Genomic DNA, 23,056 nt, shown 5'->3' with positions numbered 1-23,056 from the left:
CGCTCGCCCCACTGCAGCTTGCCGCTGGATGTATTGTGCCTGTCAGGGGTGCAGAGGCTGCACTGGGTAATGATTCCTAATCAGAATAATTACAACAATTGCCTATGTGAGGGAAATCAAATTAAAGACTTTAAAATCCTTGGCAGAGACCACACTTCTAGGATATTCTCCTCGGGGAGCTGGAAAAGGTTAAGATGCTGCTGCTTGTGCTCTAGCCCAAGGGAATAAGGAAGGGCAGTGCTTGGCCTCAGCTTGCCTCCCACCCCGCTCTGGCCTGAAGGTTTTCACAGGGGGAGAATGTCCCCCTCCCATGTCCTCTACAGGGGGAGGGGAGAAGAGAAAAAGCTTGTGGATCTCATTAAGTGCTTTAGTTATTTTAATACCAATAAACCCAAAGCTCAGACCTTATCAAAGCACAGGAGAAAACAGAGTATCTGGAGGAATACAGGGCACATCTCTATGGAGGCAGGCAGCCTAGAGGACGTAGGGTAGCAGCAAGGAGGGGGCAATATATCTTCCTTTAGCCAAGAGATCCTGTCCCGTGGGGGAGAGAGACGCAGACTGAATTTCCTGGGGCCCCTCAGGATGAGCCAGGATCAGAGAGGCAAGTTTAGGCTCACCTCAGTGCCAGCGTGCACTCCGTGTCCCTAAGAGTATGAGGGCCAAGGCTCTGTGACCAGTCTGGTTGGGTGAGGGTTGGGATACCTATGTAGAGTGGGAGAGGATGAGATGAGCTCTGAGGGGCCTCCCAGCCCCATGGACCCTGTTTTTTTGAGGGGAGATTCACTTCTACGATCAAGAGAGCTCCTTAGCATGGACTGCTCCCTGTAAGACCAGACTTAGGGAGAAAGAGGGACCCACCCTTCCCTGTGTCCCAGCCAGCATCCCCAGCCAGGGAATGGCTCCTGAGGGATGCCAGAAGACAGGCAGCTTTTCCCTGGCCGTCTGTGGCTGGGATTCTGGGAGGAGGATGCTTGCTCTGGGCCAGCGCTGTTGAGCTTATGGGTTTTTTTCTCAGTGGCCCCAGGTGATGGGGAGTTGTGTTCAGGAGGCAACTTCCTGCTAACCCCAGGCCAGCCCTGGAACAGGGTGCTCAGAGGATCCTGAACCTCACCTAGGAAGCTGCTTTCTGCTACTTCTGCATACTCTGTGGGTAAGGGGGGAGGATTCCTGGCATCAGCCTGAATAGGGAGTTCCTGGCAGTAGGGGAGACCAGACCAGGCTCTGCTTTGTCCTATTAGCCCTGAGTTGGTTGTGGAGCTAAAGAGCTAATTTCTTGTTCCAACCATGGCCCTGAGCAGGCAGCCAGATAGGTGTTTGCCTGACTCATTAGTTCTGAGTAGAGTTTAGGCTGGGCCCCTAGACCTTCAGTAACTGGGGTGGCAGGTCCAACTAATCAGTTTGTCTTGGTGGTTCTTCCAACCCTTTATTCATTCAAGCAGAGAAGAGAAGGAAAAGGACAGGGCTGATTCCAAATGCAGTATCATTTTCTTGGATAGGCTCATAGTAAAAGGTGCTCCCTAAAAATCTGCTGAATGAGTGAATGGCCTGTGTCTTAAGCTTCCAGGGACCTCAGTGAGTATTAAGTTTTTCCCATGGTGAAGGCCTGGTTTTGCTGGGCGTGGCCTCCTAACAATCCTGTTCTGTCCTGCTCTCTTTTCCACTGTGTAGGAATTGGGGCATTAGGGAGCCCCTCTAGCATGTGGGGCACTTACCTTGGGGATGTAAGGTCAGTGAGTTGGAGCAAGAGGTTTGCTTTACCTCTTTTTTTTTTTTTTTTCTAGAGACAGGGTCTTGCTCTGTTGCTCAGGCTGGAATGTAGTGGTGTGATCACGGTTTACTATAGTCTCAAACTCCTGGGCTCAAGTAATCCTCCCGCCTCAGCCTCCTGAGTAGCTGGGATTATAGGCATGCACTACCACACCTGGCTAATTTATTTTTATTATTATTATTATTCTATGTAGAGACAGGGTCTTGCTGTGTTGCCCAGGCTGATCTCAAACTCCTGGCCTCAAGTGATCCTCCTGCCTTGGCCTCCCAAAATGCTGGGATTATGGGAATGAGCCACCATACCTGGCCAACTCTACCTCTTTTCTTGTGTAAAGTCTGCTTTATTTTCTTTAGGTGATCCTCGGTAAAAGATTTGGAGGTGTGCGCATGCATGCGTGTATATGTGTGTGTATGCTTGTATGTGTATGTGCATGCAAAAGGTTGGGCCAAAGTGTCTGTGGGGACAGACCATTCAGCAGTGGAAGGTCCAGAGTTTAGCTGCTGGGGAGACACAGCCAGGATATGGTCTGCACAGTCTGACACTAGGGAGCAGCTCTGACATTCTGAGTGGTACAATTGCTGTAGCCCACGGAACTCAAAAAGATGGCTTACTTAAGGACCGCTTTAGCCTGAGCCAGGCCTTTAGCATCTCAGAGGTGTCCAGGGAGCCAGCCTACACCTGCAAGAAGTAATCTTTCTTAAAGATATCCATGGGCTGCCCATTACCTGCTGAGCACATGAGGCCTTTCACAGTCTGTCCTAACCTAGTCCCTCAGCCTCATCTCCTGTCCCTCCTTTCTATATGCTATGGACTCTGATCACACTAAACTTTTGCCTGCTCAGGTTTGCAGTCAATCAGCAAGTACCTATTGAGTACTGTGCTGAGTGGGATTAAGGCAGTGAGTAAGACAGAGTCCCTGCCTTTATGGTGCTTACAGTCTGGCAGGGAAGGCAGACATTAAACAGATAATTGCTTCTCAAATATAAAATTATTATGCCTGTGCCTTTGCCTCTGCCTATAGTATCCTTTTCTATGTTCTACCAGGTCAAGGAAACCCAACTGTCAAGTCCCTGGTTCAATTATCTTCTTTGTGAAGCTTTTCTGCCTCCTTTCCCTGTGAAAGGTAGAGCTAGCCACTTCCTCCTCCTGGTCGTATAGCACTCTGGTGACTTCTCCATTGCTGCACCTATTGTGTTGCATTATGATGATCTGCCCTTCTCCCCTTCTCAGCCTACTATCTATTACTTAATACATTATCACATTTAATTCTCAGAACAGCTGTGTGAGGTTAGTCATCCTACGTTTTTTTATGGATGAAGGAAACTGAGGTTTAGAGGGGTTAAATGACTTTTAAATGACTTCTCATCAGTGACACAGCCAGGATACAGAAGAGCCAAATGTTGGAACCCAGATGTGTCTGACTTTCAATCCTGTGTTTTTAGCTACTGTACGAGATAGCCTTAACAAAAATTATCCTTCTGCGTGAGGAGAAGCAGTGGTGTGATCTGTTGCACTCCCTCTCCATGCCTGGGATCTTCTGAAAAATAGGCAATGCTTCATGAATTCTTTATGATAATTCTCTTGCTATATACTGTTTTTAGTGTTTGTACTTCTAGTGTGAGAGTGAATAATAAAGCTGATCAAAGGGATGAAGGGAAAGAAAGACTTATTTAAAGTGTGTTTAGGAGCAGCTTCTTTGCCTTTGCAGGAACTGAGTTGAGCCTTCCAAATATTCTGCTGAATTTGAATCCTCAATCAGCAAGAGGAGAAATACACAGCTGGGGGGCCAGTTTATGAGCTTTTAGCAACTGGAGCAGGCAGCACTATCCCAGGCATCAGAATGGGGCTCCAGCCCAGGAAAGGGGCCTCTTCTGAAGGTGAAAATTTTCTTCACTTTCATTTGGTAAATAACCTAATTCATAAATTTGGTTAACCAACATTTGGTGGAAGGGTAAAATGAACAAGTGAATGAATGAAGCAGTGGATTGGAGTTCCTGCTTGGGGCCTCCTTCTGGCCTGTTCTCATGGCCCAGGGTAGCCATGTGTCTGTGCTGGGCTAGGCCTTTGTCTGAGGACCAATGACAGTAACAAGCGGATCAGAGCAAGGTATTTGGACTGACCTGCTGGGATCTGGGGCCGGCTGCCAGACAGCGGGGCAGTGGAGGGGTTGTGGGATCTCCCTGAAGGGATCGTCCTTCAAGTACCTCCACAGTGCCAAGCCAAGGCTCTGAGCTCACAGTGCAGCCATGGCTGGATAAGATTACAATTTTCTCCTGCTCTGATTACAAGCAGCTTATCTGCGTTTCACTGTTGTGGCTCTTCACAGGCTCAGGGAAAGAAAAAAAAAGGAAAATTTCATCTGTTCTTGTGTACTTTTCAGAGGGTCGATGAGTGGATGGCGAAGGAAGGCCTCTTAGATCCAAACGTCAAGTCAATTTTTGTCACCTGTGGAGACTGGGACTTAAAAGTCATGTGAGTATAAGGGCTACTTTGCTGTCAGGGCTTGGAATCTGTGGGACCAGGTCTTGCCTTGTGGAAGCTTAAATGTTCAAGCCTATAGGGCAGCTAGGTCAGGGATTCCCTGGGTCTTTGAGGCTGCCAAGGCTAGAAGAGAGCTGGGAGCCCTGCCTTCTGCCTCTCTGGAGCAGGATGTGTCCAGGTCAAGACCCTACCTGGCCTGCTGTTGTTGGCACTTTCCTGCCTTTGCCAAGTCTCACTGCTCATGACAGCCCTTCCACTTGCTGGGCTATATGTTATTTCCCTGGAAGGAAGGAGTTAAAAGAGGGTCTTGAAAAAATGTTTCTAACCAAATACATAGTGTATTTCTCTATGTAATGAGAAATAGTAACTTATTTATCAATCCTATAAAGTAGCTATTATTATTCCTATTTTATAGCTGAGGAAATTAAGGCACAGAGAGGTTAAGTAACTTGCCTAAATACACACAGAGCTAGGATTCACCCTGGCAACCTGGCTCCGGGGTCCTTGCTCTTAACTATTATACTATGCTACCGTTTTATCTGACTTGCAAGACCCTGATGAACTGAGAGCCCAGTAGTGGAGCGAGAGAGGACTGCTTCTGGGAGTCCAGTCACCAGCCTCCTCCTCCTCCCTTTGTCCCCATTGCTCTTTCTCCTTTGTCTGCTGATCCTGCCCCAGTTCTGGGAGATAGAACTGATTCCTTTGCTGGGTTGACACTTCTGTATTTTGTCTGTCCTCATGGATACCTGGCTTCACACAGCCCCCAGGGAACTAAAGTGGGGTGGAGGTGGGGGGGCACTGTTTGCTGAGGATTGATAGAATCGATAGCTCTGTGTTCTTTGTGACTGAGGGCAGCAGCAAGCATCTTGTGCGCACGTGTGTGTGTGTGTGTGTGTGTGTGAACTTTTGAGCATAAGATGGAGTGTTAGTGAAGGGTGGGGAATAGTGGCTCTGGAGTGACATTGCCTACCATATCAGGCATTATCTCTCACCAAGGCCCTTTTTATACCTTTTGGACACTGGGCTTTGGTGAAGTTATGTACCCAGGTGAGTGTCAAGCCTGCTATTGGACCTCAGCTCTCTAGGTGAGACAGGAGGAAGCACAAGCCCTGATCATGTAAGCACACGTGAACCTCATCTTGTACACCTTTCAGGTTGTGTACACACACTGACTGCACACCTCTGGGTTTGCTCCAGAGAGTCTCCGTACTCCCAGATGCCACCTATTTGTCAGGGAAAGTATGCAGGCTGGGACTAGGAGCAAATGTGAATCAGAAGAGAGGAGTCTATAGCGAAGGGGAGGAGGAGGAAAGCTGGTGTTCTTGTTTATGGTGTCCTGGACAGTTTTGAGCCCTTGAAGTTGGGAAGGGACTTAATATGGAGCTCTGCAGCCCAAGAGAAACTATTCAGGGTGGGGTCAGATTCAGGCTGATACAGAATTCTGGGGCTCATGTGGCCTGGGTGGAAGGCCCTTTAGCCCAGTCCAGAGGTCCAGTTCCTCTGGATAGCCTTGCCAGGACTTGCGCTCTTCCGATGTTTTTCTCTCTTTGGTGTGTTCATCTTCCAAACACCTGAATTTCAGATTCTGCCGCTGTAACTGTGCATGGTGTGACATACATATGTATATGAAAATTTTCCTGTACATAATGTTGAAGACTACTTGGCTGGGCCTCCCAAGCTTGGAGTTGGTCTCCCCAGGAGATGGAGAGGGAATTTCAGAGGGTGTTGTCTTTGGGTCTGGCCTATTCCGGGCTGCAGCACTAGTCCAGCCCTCGGGGCCTGCACTACACTGCAGTACAGTGGGGCCCTGGATGGATGTTGGTGACTTAGGAGATGGCTTTGCGTCTTCACAATAAATGATGGCATCAAGAATAGGGATTGGGTTGTGGAATCCAAGCATATATGAAAGGAAACCAGGTTTTAATGAGCACATACCTTATTTCATTCAGACCTCCTAATTGCCCTCTCTGGTAGGCAGTATTATCTTTTTTATAAGTGAAACAAACAAAACAATACAGAGTCCCAGGGAAAAAAACCTTGGGACTCGGAAAGGGAAAAACTCATAGCTAGACAGAATTGAATTCTAAAACCTGTAGTTTCCAAAAGAGATAGATAGGGTAGACTTTGGTAGCTGGTTTGGGTTTGGTTTGGGAAGGCCAGTGAGTGTCTGGAAAAGAATGCAGGATGGAAGCGGGTGGCAGGTGGGAGGCTTGGAGGAGAAGAGCTCTGTGGCTGCCTCTTAGAAGCAGGACTCCGCATAACTGCTGGGAAGGCTCTTAATTAAATGTGTAACAAAATAAAAACAGCCAGAGAGGAAACCTAAGTAGTGCTGCGTGACAGTGCACAGCTTATCGGTGTTTCTGGAACCTCTCGACAGAGCCGTCACCTTTTTATGCGCCTGGTAAAGGCTGCTGATGAGCCTGACAAGGGTGGTGTTAAATTGACACTCACAACTTGTTAGTATGTGGCTTACTTCTTATTTTGACATCCATTTTCAGATTTAACTAAGTCTAAGAAATTCAGCAAATATTTTCATTTCACACTCTAGTTTGTGGAAGCCGTGGCTCCTTCTCAATGCTGTCCTTACCTCCCCCCCCCAACCCTCCACCCCCAAACCAGCTTCACATAACTTTTGTTGGAAAGGACCTGATTAGTGAGGCACTGAGAAATGGGAACTGAAGTGGCAGCAGAAATCCCACTGGAGAAAAGAAATCTGCTCCTACCCTGACAAAATCATTTTATGTCCATCTTTTGTCAAAGTTGGATGAGTTGATACTCCAGGTTTACGTGGGCTTTGATGCCATAGTCACAGATCCTACTAAGGTGGGCTTTTATTTAGTGGGTATGAATTTAATTTTCCCTCTGAAGTTTTTTAAGGAATGACACTTGTTAGGGGTTTGGCCCTTGGTCAGCTTGCCTTCCCTGCAGGGCCTACCTTTCCTTCACCTTACCTGGTGTTTCTTAAAGCTCCCCGTGGGGTTTAGTGTTGTTTCTCTGCTTAACTCAGCTAGAGAATGTCTCTTTCAAGGCGTTCATCTTTGGCAGGGTGGGGGAGGGTAGGGCTGGTGTACAGTGAGGAATGACCTCTGCACAGGCACCCATTTGAGGAACTTAGATTTTAGCCTATAGCTTGAAGATCCAGGTTCACCAGCGGAATAGCACAGTGTGGCGGAGAAGCTAGACCAAAGGCTTTTGTGGTAGACTGTGGGTCTGAGAAGAGGAGCAGGTCAGGAAGAGGGAAAAACTGGAGGGAAAGAGCTTGCCTGCGGGAAGTCCTGGCCTCCTGCAGTCTGGAAAGAGGCCCCTCTGGAGAGCGTCAGGGTGCTCTGATGCTACACTTTGGCGGAGGAGGAGCCAGGGGCTGCTCAGGGTCTGTTGAGAGGGTCCCCATCTAGGCTCAGCCTCAGCTTTGGAAAGGGAAGTTTTCTTCCACTGGAGGTTGAACATGTAAATACTGGACTGGCATTTGACTTCAGTTTTTTCCCTGCCTTCCTGGTGGGATGTGTGTACTGTACCCTTCTGCCTGTGCTGTGCACGTGTGGCTCTGGAGCATTTCAGGTTTTAGAAAGTTTGGAGATCGAAAGATACTTGCCCAGATTACACTTATCCCTGTTGGAGCTGGGGAGCATGTCCTCAGCAGGGGATACTGGGGGTCCCTGGGGGTTGCAGTCAAGTGGTCAGGACCACTGAAGAGCGAGGCTGCTGCTCCCTGGAGTGGAAGGCACAGTGATGGGCCCATATACCTAGTGAGCACTGAGGCACATGACTATCCTGGGGTGGAGGGGTAGAAGATGGCTGAAAGGGTGGCCTGGTGACCTGTGTGCTGCCAGTCAGCCTGGCTTCTCTTGGCATCATTCAACAGAGTTGACTACTTCATCTTTCTTGAAATAGTATTTATGTTTAATTTAGTTGTGTCTTCTGTTTCTCTGGCTTCTCCTTAGTCACTTTGGCAGATACTTCTTTCTTTACTTTTTTCTTAATTGTTGGTGTTTCTTTGATCTCTATTCTAGCTGTCTTTTCTTTTTATTCTACACACTCACACTTACCAGAATGATCTCAGCTTTTGCCATAGCATCAACTATCCTCTGTAAGCTGATGTCTTCTCATCTTTTTCTCACCTGTAAAAAAGAAATGTGCTCTATCTGCCACCTGAACGCCAAGCCTGCATCTCCACTAGATGCCCACAGCTCAGGGGTTGTCCTTCTCCCCACCCCCCATCCTCCAGCTTTCCCTCAAATGACGACTGGTACCATCTATTCAGTTCTTCAGAAATCTGAGAATCATACTTTCTCTAGCCACAACCAATTTATTGCCAAATCCTATTGATTCTGCCTCCCAGAGTTTTCTCAAATTCATTCCCTTCTGTCCATCTCCTCTGCCACTTTCCTAGTTAAGAGGATCATATTCTTCTTGGATTACTACAAAAGCCTTCTAACTAGTCTCTTTGACTCAAGTCTTGCTGCTTCTATTCCATTCTCTTAATCGCCCAAGGTAAAGTCCACACTGTTCACGTCACTGTCAAGGTTCTTGCTTACTTCTCTAGCCTCACCTCTCAAAATGCATCTCCTGCAGCCACATGCTCCAGCTGGCCAGTTCCGAATGATCTCTCTTAACCTCCTTCTCTGTGGCTTCTTTTGTGTTCCTAGAGCACATGTTTTTATTCATACATAAAATTGTATTGTAGCTACCTCAGCTTGTCTGTCGCTCTCACTAGATTGTGAGCACTATGGTAACCTGAGGATGAGGTTTGACATGTGGTAGTTGTTCAATAAATAATTGTTGAATAAGTGAAAACTAAATAATGGAGTGGTCTTAGGGAATCTCTGCTTGGGAAGAATGACAGAGGAGGTAGAGTGGGTAGATTCAGGGGGCATTAGTTGCCATTGTATGGGACAAACGGAACAGAAGAGGAAATCTCGGGCCTTGCTGCACCAGCCCGCATGTGAGGAGTTAGAGGACTATCCTGCTAATGTGAGGAAGCCCCTGGATTTTCTCACTGTCGGTACCATGTGTTGGGCCCTCCATAGTGGGTGCTGGGTGAAATAGCCCACAGGCCTAGGCCAGGGCAGAGGAGCTTGGTCTCAGGAGCAGTGTGAAATGCCATCTCTGAGAGATTTGTACCTCCAGAATTGAGGGTTGGGACTCATCTGGAAAAGTTAACATCAGAGAATAAAGATAACCGATGTTTACTGAGCACTTACTACATACCAGGAGCCCTGTTGTGCTATTTACACAATGTGATTTAGTCCTTACCACAATCCTATGAAATAGGTTCTTGTTATAACCTTTTATTAACAAATGAGGAAACTGGGGCCCAGAAAGGTAAGTAATTTGTCAAGGACACACAACCTGTTTGTGGCAGGGTGGGGACTGGAACCTGGACATTTTCTGACTCGAGAGCCCATGTGTTTAACCACTGTCCCTTCTGACATCTTCTATCTTCCTTCATGGTCCATGGCTTGGTGATATGGTAGGAATGCCCTTCCTCTTCCCCTTTGTTGGCGCCGAGTGGCAGAGCCTTGGAATGATCTCTGACACCCTAGGCTGTTGGTTCCTGCTCTGGTGTTGGTGGAGGTCTGGACTGTTATGTTCATTTTGACATGAGGGCCTGGTTGGCCAGGAGATGTAGTAAGGGATGATTTGAGGCTGACTGAAAGCCTCCTTACAGGGTTACAAATGAATGAATCCTCAGATCTGTTTTAAGGAAACCACAGCCAACATCACTTTGGACACCTCTGTGCTGTATTTATGTTTGGAGGCACGTGGGGCCTCTCACTGTGTCACTAAGCTCACAAGAGCCTTGCCCCTTGCCCATGAGTGTTTCGGTTGGTCCCAGCACCGAGCTGCTTCACCTTTGATTAGTAGCCTGCTGGGGGAAGGGGCTTGAGTAAGAACTCCCTGCCAGTCCTGACTTGTCTCATTTCCCGTTACTTTTATCTGTCACTGCAAGCGCTTGGGCTCCCCTCCTGAACTAATTAAGTTTGCATGTGTTTAGACACATTGCCAAATAGGGCTTAGCAAAGCGGAACTGAGCTACATCTCTTTCTGAGTAGGGAGGGAAGGGTATACGAATGCTCCTGTTCAAGGGCCAGGGAGAAGCGTGGATGATGGAGTGAGTGCATGTGCAGATGATAGGCATCTGCCCCGGCCCTCCTAGGGACACAGCAGGCCTGCAAAGCAGCCTTCCGATTGGCTGACAGGGGCAGGCCCACCTTCAGTGCTCTTAGTGAATTGGGCATTCTAAGGAGGCTGAGAGTGGAAAGAGGGCAGGCTCTGAAGTATGTTTTTTTCTCCGAGCACAAACAAAATTGAAGGTCAAGTTCAGTGGGATTTGCATGGGGAATTTTTAGGGCTGTGTGCTGTTTGCTGCTAGCCTGAATCCACCTAGCTTCTAGGCCTGTAACCACCTAAGTGGCTAGGAGAGTACAGAGCGGCCTTCTTTCTAAGGCGGTGAGAAGTACCTTGGAAACTTAGACAACCAAAGGCCCAGGTTTTCCTTTTTGCCCTGAAGACCTCAATTCTCCCTGCTCAGCCAGGGGGAGGTGGAGGGAAGGAGAATAGTGTTGCCCCAAATCTCCCCACCCTGGAGATGGGATTCAGCCTAATGGATCATCATTGTGAGGTGATGGCATGTCTTTGTGTCAGACTGGTGCCTGGTGCCTTGTCCCTGATGTAGGGTGGCCTGAGGTCTGAGATGCCCTGTGGTAGAACATATTTGGGTCCTATCCAAATAGCAGTTATGGGGACAAACCATGCTGTGGACTCTTTCTCTGAGGTAAGGAATGAGGGTACTGCTTGCTACAGAAAGTAGAAGAGCCAGCTGGAGGCCATGGCCAGGACTTCATTCCTATAGATATGAGGGCAATGGGTCCACTTCCTGGCCATGAAGAAGCTCGTGATGGGCAAGATCAGCTCAGAGTCAGTCAGTGCACACAAAGTGTGTAGGGGCAGGGGGAGGAAGTTCTAGAGGTTGTATAGGAATTCTGGGCCTTAGAGTTGTAGCCTAAGCCCAGAGACAACGGGAACCAGACCTTCTGCCCTCCCTTCAGTTTCCCTAGAGCCCTCTCATCAGCAGAGGTGCATCGGATTAGCCCCAAGAAGGCAGCTTGAGTTGATGGGGTCATGTTTCAGCTGCAGCTAATCCAAGTCACTCGATATAAATCTCTCCCTGCTGCCTCTCCCCTCCCTCCCATCCCCAGTCCACAGACAGGGAAATGAATCCTGGCCCTTACCCTGAATACATCATGGCAGGCTTGCCTTTAATGAGAGAGGACCATTCATTGTGGGGTGAAGCTCCCTGCAGAGCCCGGGATGCCATTAATTAAAGAAGAGCCACCTGAAGCCAGTCGTGCGGTGCAGCCTGCCATGCTCAGATGGAGTGGTGGTGGGGTAGCCTCGTTAGCCTGACAGCTCCTTGGGCTGAGAGTTCTTGGGCTTGGAAGAGCAAGGGGTGCCCCCCTTCTTCCTGAGAGCTCAGATGCCCCTGGGGGTAGCCTACTCACAAACATATGAAAGCCCTCTCCTGCACATGTCCCAGGGCCTAGAACTGGCACTAAAGGGGCTCCTGATTGTGGGCGTGGCTGGGGATTATCCACTTCGTATGTGCTAGGCCTGGGGCAGGAACAGGTTTCTGTGGAGCCAGAGCAGCTCATGGTTCCCAGCCTTGGCTCCCTTTACACTTCTCCGTGTGGTCCTTGAGCTGCAAGTCAACAGGCACCTCACGCTGTGTGCTTCCCTCAGAGCCCAAGTTTGGGATAGTTGCTCTGCTCTGGAAGGACTTTGTGCTTGGAGAGGTGTTGGGGGAGAAGCTCTGTTATCTAATCAAGCACAGCCCTTCCTTGGCAGACAGAGCCTCTGGTGTTCCACTGTTTGGACACTTCTCAGCTGAAGGGTGGGACTCCAGTGGTAGCCTCATCTCCTCACTCCCTTGGAAGTGTCGATGGGTCACATTTTAGTGGTTATAGGAACCCCTGGAATAGAAATTTGGCTCAGTTAAAAACACTGCTAAAAGATAAAGATATTTGCTTAATGAGTGATCAGGCTTTGAGATATTTAAGGTGGTGGGAAGCTCATGCTTTGGCCTGCTACAGAGTTGGTGACTGAATAGTTTTTATTGCCTAATTGGTCCAGAAGCAAGTATTGCCGCCTAGGTTCTGGCCCAGGTTCTGATATGTGGAGCTCCCCTTGACCATCTGTGGGTATCACCTCCTCCTTGCTGGCTGGAGGGGCTGTATGCCCCGAGACCTTAGCCTTAGCCCAGAGTTGGGCTGGCTCAGCCAGTCTCTGCCTGGCTTGGCAGGAAGACAAATTGGATCCTATGTCTGTGGCTCTTCAGGACAGCCTCTGGAAGTCTGGTGCTGTGCTCTGAGGCAAAATCTGACAGATAGGCTCCTTCAGAGGGCCTCAGAGCCAGCTGCCACGTGGCTGGACTGTATGACCCATATCTGCTTCCCGAGAGCTCACTTGGCATGAAAGAGAGGCTCCGTGCAACCTCCCACCAGGCCGTGACCACCTAGGCTAGGGCTTGGGCTGTACTCTTTTGTATTTTGAGCCTTTTTTATCTTCCTATGTCTTGGCCATTTGCTTGGGCCCTTCTGCCCTCTGTCAGATAGAGAATGAAGGCTGGAAGGCCTTGTCTTCTAAGCTCCAAGGAGGAACCACTGGTGCTCCTGGGAAATATTTTCCTTTGTGTGAGATATTTTTTTACATCAGTGTTTTTTTTAAAAACTCTTTGTATGAGCCTTGAGCATCAATGTTTTTTTGGGCCTTTCAAAAAATTGAAGTATGAAATAGGTCCATAAAATATACAAATGTAAAGAGTATACTCAATATATTTTTATACACACATACACCTGTGTAACCACCATGTAGATCAAGAATTTTTTCATCATCCCAGAAAGTTCTCCTGTTCCCCTTCCCAGTCAGTAATGCCCTCCCCTTGCCAAGTAACCATAATTCTGACTTCTGTTACTTTTGGCTAGTTTTGCCTATTCTTGACTTTCATATAAATGGAATTATATAAGATGCATTCTTGTGTCTGGCTTATTTGACATAACATAATGTATGGAAGATTAATCCATATTGTACGTATCAGTAGTTTAGCCTTTTTATAACTATATAGTATGCCATTGCATAGTACTGCATTTTATTTATCTATTCTCCTTTTGTTGGAACATCTACCTTCTTTAGTTGTTTAGTACATGTTTGTTGAATGAGTATGTGAATGTTCAATCTGATATGAGAATCCTCCTAGGTTCATCAGCTTGTCTCAATCCCCCTCATCCTTTACAACCTAATTCCAGTCCTTTGGCCATGTGGTCTTCCCTGTCCATTCTGGAAATCATGCTATCCTCCCTCTTCTCCGAGGTCCTGTGATAGGCAGAGGCTGACTTCAGGCCTGTGGAAGTGGCCTTTGAGCCATGCTAGCTCATTTCTTTATTCTTTCAGCAGCTGTGTGTTGACTGCCCTCTATTGCCTGCACTCTTCTCAGTATTGAGAATATAGCAGTGAACAAAGAGAGAAAACTTGCCAAAACATCCTGCCTTCGTGGAGTTTGCATTCCAGTGCATGCAGCTGGCGCTGTCCTCTGCCATCTTCTGGAGGGGCTTGGAAGCTCTCTGAATGCAGGAATCAGATTCAGTTAGCCTCTACCTTGAGGGTCCTGGGTCTCAGTGATACTCATAAATATCACCTGAAGAATCTTAGTCTTGTCCAGGCTCTTCTATCCTTTGGGATTCTGTAGCAGCTAGATGACAGTGGCCCTTACCACCTTGTCAGGGCTTCTCTAGGGCTATGGGCGTTCATCCTTCTTTTCTGCTGATGCTGATAGAGGTGGTGTTAGCTGCCTGCTGCTGCTGCTTGGCAGTGAAAGGGTTTCTCTGTATTGGTGCTTCTCTTCCACTATCCTGGAGTCTGATTCCCTCTGTGAGAGGGGAGAATTAATCTCCAACTTTCCATGCCTGTAAGGTGAGTGACCTCTGTTTTGTCAGCGCTTGCCAATCTGTCCTCTAATTCCCAGCCAGGGTAATGGAGACATGACTTTGTGCTAAAGCAAACCACCAGTTCTCCTAGTGCAGATGCTGTGCAGATCCAGGCACTGGGAAAGAGAGGTCAGCTCCGTGGGCACAGGCATATGGAGGCTGGAGGGGTGTTGGCACCTGAGCTGCTTCACTCCTGAACTTTGATTGGCGGATTCAAGAAGGGAAGATTGCCTGTCATCATATTCGCCTGTTCTCCATCCGTGCCAATAGGGCAGCTGCTTCAGTTTGGTCTGAATATTAGGTTTCTTTTGTCAGGTTCCTGAGAGCACATGAGAGGCCACAAACACCGCAGTGAGGAAGAAGAGTCAGGGAGCAGGGGTCTTGGGAGTTGAAGGCCATGGAACTCAGGCTTTGGCTGGCATAGTGGCCCATGCCAGAGTGATTTGTGGACTCTCGGGGCTCAGCTTTATAGGGATTTGGGAAGGGTGACTATGAGTGGGTGGGATAAATTCTTAGTGTCCCTGGCTAAAGAGTGACACAACTCAGACTTGATAGTTCTGTAAAACTGTTTCTTCCAAAGCCTGTGAGGATGTTGGTTTGGGGAAGAAAGCTAGCCAGCCCAGAGAATCCCGGGAGCCTGACAGGCCTTTTTCTCTGCGATTCTTTCTTGCAGGCAGCCCGAGGCAGCCTGTCTCTTTGTTAACAGAGTGACAGCAATGTGACACCATGGAAATAATTACTAACAAATCACGGTGCTGACTGCAAACAGCTCTCTGTCTTCAGAGGCATGTCAGGGTGCATTAGAGCAGGACTGGAGGAGCGGCGCATGTAGAGGCTGAGGCACAGCCTGCACTCAGACACTCTCCTCTTCTTCCCCCACCCTGACCCTTTTCTGCGATGTCTGACTTTCGTGTTCTTGGCCTTTTCCCACTAGGTCAGCTAAGGGGCCAGGTGGACAAGTGGCATGTGGCTGTCGGACTTCCTCTGGGCAGGTAGTTAGGACTCCCATCTTTGCTAAGGAGCACCTGGGTGGTGACGAGAGCCAGGAGTTTTTCCATTATGGGGTCCCCAAAAGGTGGGAGGATGCTCTAGCCCTCTGATTTCCTCTCTGCCGGTAGTTTGGGGTTTCGGGATGACAGTATTTGCTTCAGCCGGACCCAGAGTGTGGGGAGAGCCTGGAGTCTGTGCTGGCTCAGCTCCCTTCCCCCACCAGCCCTGGTTTCTTCTTCACTTGCCATAGTCAATTTTTGGTAAGTCGACTTTGTCCATTCCCTCTTGGTTAGCAGAGTGATTGCTCTGACTGTCAGGCTGTAAATAATGTTCTTGGTGTGTGTGGCTGGAGGCAGCCGTGTGGGGTGGGAAAGGAGTGGAAGGAGGAGCAGCGCTCGCCCCCTCCCCTCTCATACAATATTTATCCAGGGATGGGAGTCAGATGCAGCGACCTCAGGGGTCACCCAGTTAAATAGCTGCTGAACCTCCCTGCATTCTAATTGCTGCAGTTGTCCTTTGCTCTGGAGACTTCTCCTCCCTATTGTCTGCTGAGGCACACACTAATGGCTGTCCTCCCTGGCCCTGCTGGGAGGCATGGTGGGGGGAGGATGGAGAGGAAAGAGCTCATTGCTACCTTCCTTTCCCCAGGGATGAGGGAACCTAGGGCCTATTAACAAGTGGCTTTAGTTGGGAGGAGCACAATCCCCTGCCTTCCCCCATGCCCTCCCAAAGCTGGCTGGAGAAGGAGATCCAGGCAGTGGGCTTGGTTGATGGGGCCAAGGGGTTTTACCCATTCCCAGTCCTATAACCAGAATTATGGGACTGGTGACTCCTATAAAGGCTATAGGAAGGCAGGGGACAGGCCCTCGAATAGTCAGCTGAGGAGCATTATCCTGTTTTCACGGTCCCACATTCATAATTTGGAAGCTTCTAACAAGTGATATTTCCTATTGGAATATGCTGCATTTTGCCAGAGATTGGCCAAGTGCAAAAGTCTGTTTGGTCCCCTGGAGGTTGATTGATCATGGTAGCAGGTGTGCCCCATTCATTGATTTAAGAGTGGCATGTGCCACACATCTTCACTAGGACCTTCCTGTAAATGTCAGTTACTTTCCACTGCAGCTCTTTTCTCCCAAGGATTACTGTTGGAAACTGCCATTGAAGGTGCTGATCATGGATGTGCTGGCAATCCAGCAGTAGCCCAAAGTCACCCTTGTTGAAAGCTGCTCTTGAGCTCAGTAAATACTATGCTGGGGACTGTAGAGACTGCCAGGTGATTGGGACAGAGAGACCAGCACATGCATAACTAATTACAGGATCAGAAAGGTAGAGTATGAAAACACTATAAAGAAGGCACAAAACAAATGCTATGAGAACCCAGAGGGACAACGTTGAGAAACAGAATGGATAGTATTTTCTTTAGCAGTAAACTTTTTTTTGAACAAAACAATTAAAGCCCAATTTTAAGTTGAGCGATTCCAGTTGAAGCTAGGAAAAGGCCCGGCCCATTTTTCCTCTTCCTCCCCTAGTCCACGAAGCAGCCTGATGTCTTTCCTTAGAACCCTTGAGCTCCGTGGAGCACAGTTTAAAAACCACTAGCTTGTTCTTATGCCCACCCACAAGTTTGATTCTGTGTAGGCCAAGTGCTTACACGTCTTGAAGGAGTCAGAGGGGCTGGAATCAGTGCAGAGGAGACCAGCACCTATATCGGAACAGAGGTCAGACTGCATCCCAGATCCTGAACACTAGGAGGATGCCTCTTTGCAGAGCCTCCAGAGGGCATTGTAGGCCACACAAAGGCAGCCAAGGTATAGGGTCAAGATAGCCACAGGCCAGGTGAAGACGGTAGCAGGATGAATGAAGTATCTTGGAGACAGCTCAACCTACTTAGAAGCTCCTGGTTTCCCTGGCCAAAAAGGGAATAGCTCATCAGCTGAGGCACTGACCACAGTGCCTGGAAACTTCTGTCACCTGGTCAGCCTCCTGCCCGTACCCTACTGCCAGTCTATGTGGGAAAGAAAGCTCTGGCCAGGTCCTAGTGGCAGCTTTAGCACTTCCCACAGTCACAGCAGGTGGGGCTCTGTGCCCTTCCCTGGAGGAGTTGCCATGGGAAGGAAGCTAGAGAGGCACTTGTCTTACTGTGTCCCTAGAGAGGGGCTGGGGAGATACAAGTAATAGGATTTCAAGGACTATTTGTGGCACTGGAGAGGTGCATGTTATTCTGTTCCACAGGGTGTTTGTGGCACTTGTATGCTTCGTGTGAACTCTGGGGGAGAAGTGAGATTAGAGATAGTTGGTAGGTAGGCTAAAAAGCCATGGAGCAGGGAAGGGCTGTGTGTGTGTGTGTGTGTGTGTGTCCGCGCATGTGCATGCGCGTGTGCGCGCGTGCATGCACACACAGTGCCTTTTGGAGGCTCTGAGCAACTGTTTGGCACTAGGGATTTGAGGTTGGTTTTTCCTTGGGAAGACCAGCAGCCTGGCCTGCGGGGCATCCCTCTGCACCCGCCTGTGTTCTGGTTTCTGTTGGGAACTCTCCAGAGCAGCATGTCTGGGAACACGTCCAGCTGTGCTGCCAGACCCAGACGCAGGTGATGGCCTTTCATCTGCACTATAGGGAAACCAAGAGGAAATTAAATGTCATTTGCCCCCTGCACAGCAGGTCGCTGCCAGATCAGACACTGCTGATCAGAGCTGTGCAGAGGGCACCCAAGGGAAGGCTTATGCCTGCAGCCATGTCCTCCAAGCTGTGGAGACTCCCAGGTGATGGCCTGGCTCACTCCCAGGGCTTTCTCTACCCGGCTGGGTTCACCCTGGCCTGGAGCCCAGCCCAGTGCTACATGGCAGCTGTGGCCCATGCCAGGCCAGAGGTGCATGTGTACCAGTGGGGGAGAAGGGAGGGGAAGGGCAGGGCCTGGCAGTAGAGGACACCCAGGAGACAGTGAGGTGATCATTCCTTCCTCATAGAAACTGCATTACGGTATTGTGGAAAGAGCAGGGCCTTTAGAATTAAAAGAGACTGGGTTCGAGTCCTGGCTCCACTACTTTCTAATTGTAAGATCTTGGGAAAATCACATTACCACTTTCAACCTCTATTTCTTCAACTGTAAAATTATGAACAGCTCTGGCTGCTGGCATGTGGAGGAAGTAGCTTCCTATTAGGACTAGCGCTAGAGTCTTCCTCACCCCTCCGCCCCAGTTTTGGAAGGATGGCTAACCCCTTGTGATGGGGCCTCATTGTGAAGCGAGTTAGCTGAAGTTGATGTGAAGTGGGGTGGTTGGTGAGTCTGGCCAGAATGCTAGAGCTGGGCAGCCCTCCCTGCCTGAGGCCCTTCCTTCGTGTCTTAGTCCTCTCGACAAAGCACCCCATACTTTATAAGTATGGGTGATGGTGGTAAGGTGAGGTGGGAGACTTGCCAGAGATCACCCATCCTAATCACAGGGCTCTGCTGGCTCCCTCCAGCCTCACACTTGCACTCCCCTCCCTGTCTGAGAGGACAGTGGGGCGTGCCCCACCTTCCCCTCCCCTCCCCTCCCCTCCCCTCCCCTCCCCTCCCCTCCCCTCCCCTCCCCTCCCCTCCCCTCGAAGTCCTGGTCATGGGCTGCAGTTCTCAGCTCCGCAGTGGCATTTATTAACATGGATTTGGGCTTTGGAAGAAGGTGTTTTAATATTGCGAGAGTTCTCCCTAGAAAACCCCCACCCCCACCTCGCCCCCCATCTGAAGCATGGCTGCTGGTGGTGAAATTCATTAGTGTTCCCTGACAGGCAGTGGCGACAGAGGCGCTCGCTGTCTGCTTCCCGCTCCCTTGCGCTCATGCTCCCGCTTCACGCACACTGATATTTAAAGCTGATGGGCTGCTTATAGACTTCTTGTACCATGACAAGTTTGGGGAGGGGGGTGAGGGAGGGAGAGACAGACAAGGAGCCAGCTGTCATGCTGGTATTTCAAACAGTACTCTCGCCTGACCCTTTGCAGGCTCCAGCAAGTGTATCATCTTTCTGAAGCCTGTGGTTGGAATTGTAACCTGCAGCCATCCCAGAGGATGGGGGCAAGTGTGGGGGCAAAGTGGGCTGAGAAGTCAGCAGTGCATTCCCCTGGGGCTGTGGGCAGGCAGGGAAGAATGGAGGGACAGCGTGTGGCAGCGTGTGTGTGCACACGTGCACGTGCTTGAGCCGAAGCGACAACAGCTGAGTCTCTGTAAGTGCCCTCCACATTGCCCTCCCACCACCAGAAGTAAGACAGCCCTTTCTCAGTGGTCTTTCCTAGAAGGGGTCATTCTGTTTATGTTATGGCCGCCATCTTCTGGATGGTCCTGGCTGCTCTCTGAATATAGGAATCCGGTTCAATTAGCCTCTACCTTGAGGGTCCTGGGTCTCAGCGATACTCATAAATATGAGGTAGTCAATTGAGGTGGAAAGTTCTCCCATTTTGTGTCTAGCCTAGGGTCTTGGCTTTTGTTCCTTGGTATTTGTGTGCTGATTCTTTGGATTTGGAGAATGAGTCCCAAGCTGCCTTCTCCATTCATAACTCCTCCACTCAGCACACACTTTTTGAGTTTATTTTTATAGCTGTGGAGTGGTTCTAGAGCTTTTCCTCTTCTTGGCATCCTAGCAAGCCTTCTCCAGTATTCTTTTTCTGACTAAAGCACTGTCTTCTCAATGCAGGTGGTCTGGAAGCATCTCCAAAGGCTAGTGTAGGTTTGGTCTCAGTTGATCTCCTTATAGCCAGAATCCCTTCCATGCAACCTTGTTTATAGAGCCTTGACTGGCTCCTTAAACCCTCACAGAGCATGGAGGTGATGTCACTTACCCAAGGATACACGGTCACTTGACCATGTTGTCTCTCAGTGTAATGGAGCTGTGGTGCTGGATGGGGGTTGAACTACACTCCTCACCATCAGGGGCCTTTCCAGCTCCAGGTCCCTTAGTAGGGGAGGTGCCTGGGGAGTAGGCCAGGGTCCTCCTCTCTTCCCTGCTCTTTTGCTTTGTCAGTGCCACCAATGCTGCCATTGGTATCCCCAGTTTCAGGCACAGCAGTGTATATGGGTGTCTAGGGGGTGGGGAGGGGTTACTCGTAAAACACCCTGAACATTTCCTGTTGAAGGGTGGAGCCAGAATGCTCTGTAGGTTCAAGTGTATTCTTGAACTGTCAAGAATCATCTTTAATGTCATCAGCTCCTATAACAGCCCCAGACCCCAACCTCCCCTTCCCCAGCACCCTGTCCTGTGGGCTTCTAGCAGGGAGTTCTGGCTTGGGGGGCTGATGGCTCTGGACAGCACCTTCCCTCCTTCCTGTTCTGCCAGATTCCTACATTGGCTAGAAGCACGAGTGCTGGGCCTGCCTGGGATGGGCCATGCTGTGTCTCCTGACATGGTGCTTCGTGCAGGTGAGATGGATACTAACCAGCTTTGATAAGTAGGAGGCTCGAGCATTAATTTTTTATACATCAGCAGCGGCCAAGTGAGTGAATTCAATTATAAGTCTGCTTTCTCTCCACCCTCCTCCCCACAATGTGGTGCTTCAGAGCTGAGACTGAGGAACCTGTTGAAATGAGAAACCCCTATTTCCTAGCTTGACCCCCTCACTAATTCGGGTTAAATTGCTACGCTATTGCAGTGGTGACACATTGTGTCTGCCTCTGTTTGTATAAGAGGATGCGGTGGGGGAGGAAGGACCAATTTGTGCAGAGATAAAAGGTGTCACGGGCAGATAACTAACGTCCCAGCCTCGTGCCTGCTCTCATTGTTGCTCAATTTGCTCCATGTGTAAGCTCAGCCTTCCCCTCTTTCTTCCTTCCCTCCCCTTGGTCATATTTTACCTTGATGCCACAGTGTAATGATGCCCTGCGTAGTGGGGGAGGAGATAGGCACCTCTGGCTGACAGCCCTTCCTGATAACCAAATTCCAGCCCATCCATCACCAGCTACTCTCCTCAACTTGAGGAAAAGTGATCGTGAAAGGCGGGCCGTTTATCACCCGGGGTCTGTTTATCTCCTCTGGGTGGGGGAACAGAAACAGAAGAGACAAAGAGCTGTGTCCCAGCGAAATGCTGCCTAGGCTGGGTAACATGTGTGTGCTGGATGCAGACTCACAAAACGCAGACTATGGGAGCTCTGGCTAGATAGGACTCCCAGCCTGGATCCAGTGGGAATGGGACCTTTCCTGAGGCTCCAGACTTGGAGAGGAGCCTAGAAAATCGTGACAGTTCTGAGATGCAGGACAGCTAGGGACAGCATGCTTTGAAATGAGCCAGTGTGGAAACTGTGCATGGAAACAAGCCCCGCCCATCCCTCATAGGTGTCCTGTGGAAGGATCTTCCATCTGGCTGTTTGGCAGGCTGTTGCTGGCCTACTCGGTAGCTGGGCCTTCTGTGCCGCCATGGTCCAATGATGACTTTGAAGAAGACAGAGCCTCTCCTCTTCTGTTCACCTTTGTCCCCCAACACCCCCCTATGTCATAGGAACACAATAGTTTGCTCCCGCAGGTGAACAGTATATGCCTGTCCTAGACTGTTGAGCACAAGACTGACAGCCCACATCCACTCCAACATCTAGGTCCCACAGCCTTCCCTGAGAGGCAGAAAGGGTCACAGGTGGCTCCAGAGTCTGCTGGTCCCCCTCCTCTTTAAGGGCTCGAATCTGCTAAACTTGAGAGTGACATCTCCCTGAGTTGGGTCTGTCCCTAAGACTTGAAGAGATAAAAACATGTAAGGAATATTGTCCATGACCTTTTCTAGTGCTGGTGCCTGCTCTCTTGCTAGTCCTGACTGTTGGTGTCCATCTGCCAGTCTGTGGGTCAGACCTCCATGGATGTGCTCGTCTCCTTGCCTCAAGCCTGGCAGCTCTCCCCCCAGCTCTGTTCCACCTAATCTTCAAAGCTGAGCTCCGCTCACAATGGCTCCACCTTGGCCATACCCATTAGTGAGGGGGGGTGTTTCCCTAATGAGCTACTCCCCTGTCTTGGCTGGCGCCAAGCTAGCCACACCTGTTTGCCATCAGGGCTGTCTGGGCCCCGCCAGAGTGGCTCGGGTGCAGGTGGTAGGGCTGAATGAGGGGTGGGGTGGGGAAGACTGGGCTCCTTTTGCTTTGTGCTGTGTGCTTGGGGGGGCAGTTTCTTACAATCCTGTTCCCACTATATTGTTCCCTTCTTTCTAAGTAAGGGAAGGGCTCTGTGCTTTCTTTTTTGTTATTCAAAAGGAATAACAAGGGACTTGAGGAGTACCCCATCTTTTCTAATGTTCCCCTGGATGGAGTAGTGAGGAGCAAGTCAGGGTCTGAGAATAGGGTTTGATGTTCTGTTCTGAGGACCCTGAGGGACCAGTGTGATAAGAGCAGGGCCACAGGCAAATGCCAAGGGTGGAGCCCCTTTCTGGCCCTATTTGAAATGCAATCATGTGCCTCAGTTTAGAGCCCACAGGCAGGACTGGGGGGCCCTTCCTTAAAGGGGCCCCTTGCATTCATGAAGCTGAAGGAAGTTTTGATTTGGTTGAAAAAAAAATCTCATTCCTTTTTATGGCCTGGACATAATTGGCTTTTTTCTATTGGCCATCAGTGATGTCATTCCGACCCTCATAAAGAAGGGGAAATCACACCTGTGGACTCGGTGCATAAAATTTCATTGGGCAACAGTAATAAGCATGACCAGATGATGTTTGGGCAGTTGGGGGAGCTTTGTGCCCAGTGAATCCAGCTGCACAGAGACCTGGGCACCATAAACCTGCTTGCACGTTCGTGCCCGCAGGCTAGTCCAGGGCGCACTGCCAGTGGCTCTTTTCTTGGGATCAGTATCTGGTAAGAACTTACAGCATTCAGACCCTTTCAGTCAGGGGGTCTTTTG

General features: G+C 49.6%; 1 protein-coding gene across 9 annotated transcripts in view; it reads left to right on the top strand.

Moving 5' to 3' along the window:
* The window catches only part of ERI3 (ERI1 exoribonuclease family member 3), a 128,972-nt gene that overhangs the window by 39,711 nt on the left and 66,205 nt on the right, over positions 1-23,056 (top strand). For all 9 annotated transcript variants that reach the window (XM_069479844.1, XM_069479846.1, XM_069479845.1 and 6 more), the window contains one exon: positions 4,152-4,243. In XM_069479844.1, coding sequence (XP_069335945.1) covers positions 4,152-4,243 — 92 coding nt within the window. The remainder of the gene's footprint in view (positions 1-4,151; positions 4,244-23,056) is intronic.

This window comes from Eulemur rufifrons, chromosome 8, assembly GCF_041146395.1.
Source record: "Eulemur rufifrons isolate Redbay chromosome 8, OSU_ERuf_1, whole genome shotgun sequence".
Taxonomy (NCBI): Eukaryota; Metazoa; Chordata; class Mammalia; order Primates; family Lemuridae; genus Eulemur; species Eulemur rufifrons.
The sequence above is the reverse complement of the archived record's forward strand: the minus strand, read 5'-3'. Positions and strand labels throughout refer to the sequence as shown.